The sequence below is a fragment of the Neophocaena asiaeorientalis genome, unplaced genomic scaffold (assembly GCF_003031525.2).
Source record: "Neophocaena asiaeorientalis asiaeorientalis breed wild unplaced genomic scaffold, Neophocaena_asiaeorientalis_V1.1 scaffold166, whole genome shotgun sequence".
In the NCBI taxonomy this organism is placed as follows: domain Eukaryota; kingdom Metazoa; phylum Chordata; class Mammalia; order Artiodactyla; family Phocoenidae; genus Neophocaena; species Neophocaena asiaeorientalis.
In genome coordinates, this window is record NW_020174933.1 from 2,767,199 (window position 1) to 2,775,359 (window position 8,161).

At 41.0% G+C, this 8,161-nt stretch overlaps 1 protein-coding gene across 4 annotated transcripts in view; it reads right to left on the reverse strand.

Moving 5' to 3' along the window:
- Positions 1-387: 387 nt before the first annotated feature.
- The window catches only part of ACTN2 (actinin alpha 2), a 79,281-nt gene continuing 71,507 nt past the window's right edge, over positions 388-8,161 (reverse strand). For 3 of the 4 annotated variants that reach the window (XM_024761494.1, XM_024761493.1, XM_024761496.1), the window contains 4 exons: positions 7,764-7,910; positions 5,763-5,828; positions 4,695-4,853; positions 2,297-2,525 (listed from right to left, as the gene is read on the reverse strand). In XM_024761494.1, coding sequence (XP_024617262.1) covers positions 2,367-2,525; positions 4,695-4,853; positions 5,763-5,828; positions 7,764-7,910 — 531 coding nt within the window. In that variant the 3' untranslated portion in view covers positions 2,297-2,366. Of the gene's footprint in view, positions 2,526-4,694; positions 4,854-5,762; positions 5,829-7,763; positions 7,911-8,161 lie in introns of all 4 variants that reach the window. The other variant, XM_024761492.1, reaches the window with a different exon arrangement.

The following is an 8,161-nucleotide window of genomic DNA, read 5'->3' on the forward strand; positions in this document are numbered from 1 at the left end:
AACGAAGACATGATTTTAAGGAGGCTGTTGCAATAGTCCAAATAGGAGATAAGGGCGTGGCCTAAGGCAGAGGCAGAAGAACAGAGACACCTCACATGGGTTTTCTGATCCTAATCAAAATACTCTGAAGTGATCTCCTGGGTAAAAATGTCTTCCTAATCCATTTAGTTTCCTAATCCATTTATCACTCACCTCTAACTGAGTCAAACCTTAATTCCTCATCTCAAATTTACCCTTTACCCAACAAGCCAGTCTCTAATAATTTAAGGAAGGCAAATACTAAACCAAATGAGAGTTTTTAATGATGATGGAAATTTTACATGAGAAAAGTCTGTGGTTAACCAAAGAAGCTGGTTATTCTTTGAAATAATAAAAAACAGGGATTCCTTTTCTTTTACAAATTAAGTTTAATAATTCAGCTTCAGAAATAAAAATAACTTCTAAAATGAGAGTATAAACATGTTAAGTGTTTTCAGAGTTTATTTCCTTTTTTCATTTATTAGCAGACAGTATTGATCCATTCTCTTGCCTGAATGTTGTAAAGAAATTAAAGTTTTAGGTAGATGAACTACCTATACCCATTCTAAAACACCACAAATCCCCCTAGTAGCCTCAAAGGCAGAACAACTTCCCATTTTTTCCTTAATGTTTATGGCTGGAATATAGCACCTGCTTGAAGTAAAATAAGGAGTCACAGTTCATCTAAATGACACCCCAAAAGTGTTTGGCACTGAACTCAAGGACTTAGATATTTCAGGAATTTGTAAACTATCAACTACTTAATAAAATGAAGCAAATTAAATGAAATTTATAAAGGTTGAAAGTTCTAAGAGGGCCAACTGTGTAAAGGTATTAAGTTACCAGACAGTCATGAATGGAAAATATCACATTTCCAGCTACTGGTGGAAATCTACAAAAATCTGAGGAAACAAACTGTAGGTAACACATTACTGCTTTTCTAGTGACACTTTAATTGCTGTTTACAACTGTTTTTGTTTATAATTCATGTCCTGATCATTAAGGACTCAGATATAAAAAGAATGCCTGCTTTATCCTCTATAAGCTGTCAACAAGATGGAAAAACAGGGGAGGTACAGCATACAGTAGCACAAGCAGGAAAATGAACGAACACTGACAGATCTAGCTGATGGTGGGAGCCACTGGCATCTTCTGCATGGGGCTTCCACACGGACAGAGCCAGACGCAGGATGTGTTAGGATGCATCATCCAATCACAGCGGGAACATGCTCTGAGTGCTGGCAGAAACATCTAGGAACTCCTACTACACGAAATGAATTCACCTGAAGTATGTAAAGGCTCTACAGTGAAAGAACTTACCTCTGCTGTTGTTGAGAACTAGTCCTTTCGTACTAACTCTTCCCTTCCAATGCCTTCTCTTCACCATATCATAAAACTCAAGGTATAAAGGAGAAGTTCTGCCTGGAGAGCTTATAAAGGTACCAGTTTTTGACTTGTCCCCGCTATGAACTACTATCAACACCTGTTTGTTTAAAAACAGAGCACTTATGTACGGTCATCTCTTGAGAACCTAACATACTAACAAGCTCTAGACAAAGTACAGAAACCTGGAATCAATAAATAATCCTAAAAAACTCATTTTACCTAGTGATTCCATCTTCTTCCCCAGCAATTAAACTGACTTCCATGTTTCCTGAGGTCCCTACTTTGGAGGATGAGTAAGGCATTGAAACCCACTAATTAGACTACATAGTCCTAAATAATGAAGAGCTGACTATAATTTCTATCTAAAATGTTTTAAGTACTAAAGATCTTTTGGGTAGTCTGTTTCTATTCCCTGGAAGTTCCATCTCACAATATTAAATTCAGCTAAAGAGGTGACAGTACCATTTATCTTAAACAAAGCTAATCTTTGGATAAGCAAGAAAGTAAAACACCGGTATCCCAAATATATTCCCCTAGGGATAACCATATAAGCATATTATATATATGAAGAATATTTTTTAAAGTATCAAACATTTACTATTATTTTTCTGCTCTTGAATCTTGGGTATTTTGGAATTTTCCCATTTTGTACATTTCTTCTGTCCCTGGGTCTTCCTAAATTCACACTACTCAAGTAATTTGCTTTGCTTTATCAAAGAAACCAACAAAACCCCTGATATTTCATTGCATTTGGCTAGAATCTCAGAAATAAACTTATTTGTTAAGTATGCTATGTCATCTACTGGAAAAACCTCAGCCATATTACATTGCTGGCAATAACTGAGCTGCAAAAAAAGTTTTCTCTCTCTTAACTGAATAAAGCTTGTCAAAGTTTCCAAGAAACAAACTATAACGAGCTTTTATTGCGTCCTGCTGGGACCAGCGATTACAGAACCCCGGCCTCACAGATCGCTCTCCCCGTACAGCGCGGAGGAGAAGGCGGCGTAATCCAGGGCGCCAGGCACGCTTCCTGGGCCCGAGTAGGCAGGCATCCTCTTGATGCAGTACTGGGCCTGGTCAGGAGGCAGTTCTCGGCGCAGCTCCTCCGCCAGGATGTACGGCTGGAAAAAAAATACACGTGTGTTTGCAAAATCAACTGCAGAAAACACAGGAACATAAATGGTTTAAATACACTGCTTGCATTTGTGTAATTTTAAAAAAGGACTAACTGAATCACTTTGCTGTACACCTGAAATTAATACAACATTGTTAATCAACTGTACTCCAATATGAAGTAAAAATTAAAGGAAATAAATTAAAAAGGACTAAAGGCAGGGTGTCTAATGTGCACAGTACTGGACAACCAACAAAAGGCTGAGTTTCACCTGTAATTCATCATCTAGCCAGCAGGAAATTTAATATACTCCATGAAGGCAAAGGGAGCAGTACCATCAGTACTTCTTGAATTGAGCCATAATGCAAGTGAAAAATACGATGACGTAAATTTCATACCAGAAAGATTAAGGGTAGGCTGGTTTACATCATATGCTGATGAAAACGCAGGATTATTTAATTTGAAATTATCAATGTGGTTGTTTTTTTTAAATATATGTGATGTGTGCTTTTAGAAAATGGAGTCACTTTCCTACACAGTTTATTAAAAGCTAGCACCATGTTACCACTGGAGAAAAGCTCTTTCTAAAACAAAACAAAACTGACATTGAACAATGGAGTCTTTTTTTTTTTTTCTTTTTCATGTCAAATGTCCAAGAGGAAATAGGGTAGTTCTCATAAAACAGATTGGCTGGGCTTCCCTGGTGGCACAGTGGTTGAGAGTCCGCCTGCCGATGCAGGGGATACAGGTTTGTGCCCCGGTCCGGGAGGATCCCACATGCTGCGGAGCAGCTGGGCCCGTGAGCCATGGCCGCTGAGCCTGCGCGTCCGGAGCCTGTGCTCCGCAGCGGGAGAGGCCACAACAGTGAGAGGCCCGCGTACCGCAAAAAAAAAAAGAATCCGCCTGCCAACGAAGGGAACACAGGTTCTAGCCCTGGTCCGGGAAGATCCCGCATGCTGTGGAGCAACTAAGCCGTGCACCACAACTACAGAGCCTGCGCTCTAGAGCCCACGAGCCACAACTACTGAGCTCGCGTATGACAAATACTGAAGCCTGCCCGCCTAGAGCCCGTGGTCCACAACAAGAGAAGCCAAGAGTAGCCCCCGCTCACCGCAGCTAGAGAAAGCCCACATACAGCAACGAAGACCCAACACAGCCAAAAGTAAATAAATAAGTAAATTTATTTTAAAAAAATGATTGGCTGGTCAAGATAAATAGCAAATATCATATTGTAATTTATAGTAGGGTTTTTTGGGGGGTTAAATAAGCCTTGGTTTATTATCTCCTACATCAGTTGGACTTCCTCCCCTCCACCCCTATCCCCATGATAAAGGATTCATTTTAAAACAAACGTAATTATTTTAAACATAGTTTTTCTTGTCTGATAAGGGTTTTTTAAGGTAATAAACATGGCCATGTTGATGCGTTTCTTTTTTTTTTGGCTGTACTGCACAACATGTAGGATCTTAGTTCCCCAACCAGGGATCAAACCCACGCCCCGTGCATTGGAAGGTGGAGTCTTAACCAGTAGACTGCAGGGCAAGTCCCATGTGTTTTAGAATCCTAACTTCCTTTCCCTCTCAGCTAGAACACAGGGTAAAGGAATCACAGCCCAAATTGAGTTTATACATACTGAGATGTTTTTATATTGTTTTGGGAAAGAGATTTGAAAATTCTGTATTTGCAATTAAACTCCTACTTAATTTCTAGGCTTCAGATAATGAAAAAGTAGCCAATTTTTTAAATGAATGAATGGCTCTATTTAACTTTGCTCCAGGGGCGGGGCACAGTGTCAGGGTCATTGATCCTTGAGAGAAGGTTCTCAGTTTTATAACATCTGAATTGCATTGTTCCTTCTTTCAGAGTCGTATCTACCAACCCAGAATGTGAAGTAGGGTCGAACCAGAAAAACACACAAAAAAACTGCAAAATATGTACTCTTGGTTCCTTCTATAAAACTCCCCGTAAGGACAAGCACAAATGCCAGGACAGAATGTCTGTGTTTAACCTTTTCTGGGGGCATCACTGTTATATTTACGTGATTTCTGAATTCAGTGCTGTTGTGATACAAAATGCAATACATCAAAATGGTTATTATTTGCAATGCTGTTTCCTTTTTGATTAGAATGAAGCAGTGGGCTGTCACAAAAGCAGAAGAAAACATGTCCATGCAGACCTTGTCGGAAGCCAGGATTCGGAAGGAGGCGATGACCTGCTCGGCGGTGTCGGTGTCGGCTGTCTCTCTGGTCATGAAGTCAATGAAGGATTGGAAGGTGACGGTGCCCTGCCCATTGGGATCCACCAGGGTCATGATGCGGGCAAACTCAGCTTCACCCTGAGGCAAGGTTGCAAAGAAACATTCACTTCAACCGACAACTCTCAGCAGTGCCGTTCTCCTGCTTTTACCTGTTGGCATGCAAGTTCCTTTCTGCTGGAAAACTTACATAGTCCCTGCACTTCCCTTCCACTTTTGGAACAGATTCCCCTTATGGGTGACTTAAGTTTACTGCCGTCAAATGATTTTTAAACGTTGCTGTAGCATCAACCCAGAAGCTCCTGAATGTCAGAATTCCTTCCTCTCTCTAACCCATGTTGCCGTTGGGACTTAATATAGTTATGGAAGAGGAATTCAAAGAGGGTTAGGCCTTTTCTCAGACTACAGTTGAGAAGAATAATACTGCAAAAGAGGAGGCAGGTCAGAAAAGGGTTCTCGTGATGCTTATTTGACAGTTCTGAGAGGAATCAAAGCAGCTCATTTTCAACATTACACATCAGCAGGTAATAGAGAAGTGAGGGTATAAGGGCACACTCACAGCCCACAGGGAAATGTAAGATTTCTTAGCTGATTTTTACTAAAAACTTTTTATCTTCTAAAATACTAGAGGAAAAAATACTTTAAAATCAGCAAGAAAAGACACTGAAGTGTATACCCTCAATGGGTGAATTGTATGGTATGTGAATTATCTCTCACTTAAAGCTGTTTAAAAATCATCAGGAAAGTTTATGTTCTCTTCCTTCACTAGGAGAAAACCAGCTGACCGATGACTGAATGAAAATACATGTTCTGGCTCTGTGAAGTTATTTTTATATGGTACCAGGCAAACCTTCAAAAATGTTACCCTAGACAATGTAAGTCAACGAACCCCAAATGAGCTGCCATAGTTTAAGGCAGTTGTCTCCTATAATACAAATCTAAGCTCAATAGAATATCACATGGTAGTAAAATTTTCAACTTCTGTCTTACCAAGTCATAACCCATGGAGATCAGGCAGGCTCTGAAATCCTCATGATCCATCAGGCCATTCTTCCTCTGCCGACAAATACAAAGAACAAAGAAGTTGAGGGCTTCCCTGGTGGAGCAGTGGTTAAGAATCCGCCTGCCAATGCAGGGGACACAGGTTCGAGCCCTGGGCAGGGAAGATCCCACATGCCGCGGAGCAACTAAGCCTGTGCGCCACAACTACTGACCCTGCGCTCCAGAGCCCACGAGCCACAGCTACCGAAGGCCACATGCCCAGAGCCCGTGCTCCGCAACAAGAGAAGCCACCGCAGTGAGAAGCTTGCACACTGCAGTGAAGAGTAGACCCCGCTTGCCAGAACTAGAGAAAGCCTGCACGCAGCAACAAAGACCCAAAGCAGCCAAATAAATAAATTATATAAACAAATAAATAAAAAGAAGTTGAGAGTTAGAGGCAAAATAAAAAACTCTACTTGACCAGGGAACAAAATCCAATACAAGAAGGGACACTTTGAGATTTGCCAAATAATTTGTAAATGTCATCACTGACTTAGAGGAAGGACAGACCTGACACAGGGATGTTAGAAAATAATTTCTTAAAAAGGAGGAAAGGAGGGTAAACAGCAGTCAAGAATGAAAGGAGACCACACATTCAAGAAAGCAGGAGGGACTACCCAGTGCCAGTGAAAATGACCTCGTCAGGAGCTGCCCACTGCCACCCACTGATGGCCGAACACACTCTAAGTGTTCTGAGAAATCCTCACGCTCTCGTGGCCCCAGGCAGTCCTCACTTGTAAAATTCCCCCAAAGATTAAAGCATGGCTAGGACTCACACTGGAAAGCTACCCCACAGCTACTCTCAGGCCCATGTCCCTCCAAGACACAAAAATCCTTAAACTATTAAACTTGGCAGGTTCTGCATTGTCTGCCTTTGAACTTTTGTTGCAAAAGACAGTCTCGTTAGCCTAGATTCAAATAAATTTGGGTTTTTTTCCCTATGAGGTGGCCCAAACGATTGAGGGCTGTCTTCGCATAAGCCCGGGTGGATGTGTGTAGGGACGATGATCAATTATTTCCCTCCACGGGAGGAAAATGACTCAACCTGAAGGAAGTCAGGTCAGTGTTACAGCATGTTTTGTACAGCACAGTTGTGCTGAAGCCCAGCTAACTTTAATGTCCAACTCTGTGTATAATTCTTTATTTATGCCTCAGCTCCCTGATCAGAAGTCTATTTTCTGAACTCTTTGATAGGCCTGAATATGGCTGGTCTAGAGCAGAGGCATTTTAAGAACCATTTAACTGATATCTGTAAACCATAAACAGGGTCCCAAGCAAAGTAATGAAATATACTTACTTTGTTACGGATCTTTTAAGGAATGGAATGTGGCCTTAGGAGTCACATTTAACTAGATGATAAGCAAACTGGGCATTTTCTTGTGAAGAACTGGTTTTACTCAACTGTATTCAAATCAAAATACTAGATAATATTTTAAGAGCTGCACTTAACTTTTTATATGATCACCATTTTGTTGGTGCATTTTCCTTCAACATTCCATGAATCAATTTTCTTAATTAAAAAAGAAAATTAAATTTTATGGCAGAAGAGTAGGCTAATTTTCATCAGGTGCTTCACCTAAATAGTTAATTAGGAAAAGTTCATTACAGCTTTGTATTTAAGTACTTAGAAAATGTCCTAAATCCCAAAACCACATTTTGGTAAGGATACACTTTCACTTAGAACAAATCTAGCGTTGATCCCAACTACAAAGGCATTCGTTAAGTGCTCTGTATAAAACAGCCCACAAACCCAGACTTTGTGTCACCTTCAGTGACATCAGAGCTTAGCACATTTCATTTCAGAGGCTCTTTTCCTTTGGCCTTAATCGTCCTGTTTCCCCATAACATTTAAGGACATTAAAACTTAAAATAATAGCATGAATATTATTTCAAATACATCTTTTGATGTCCCCAGTGGTGCCTTTCAAATAACTAGAGGGAGTGAGGTACCCTGTCGAAGTGGTTGAAGGAGGCTCTGAACTCATTCATCTGCTCCTGGGTGATGCCCTTCGCATCTCTCATCAGGATCTGGGTCTCCACTTCGTTGATGGTTCTGGCAATGGTCGTCAGCAGCAGCTCCCAGCCCACACGAATGTGCTACCGAGGGAAACATCAAACGATCAGCTCCAGGTCCTCCCAGCAGGTCAGTCTTGCCTCCTCATTTTCATTTTTTTTTCACCTTTATTAGAGTATAATTGCTTTACAATGGTGTGTTAGTTTCTGCTTTATAACAAAGTGAATCAGTTATACATACACATATGTTCCCATATCTCTTCCCTCTTGCGTCTCCCTCCCACCCACCCTCCCTATCTCACCCCTCCAGGCGGTCACAAAGCACCGAGCTGAGC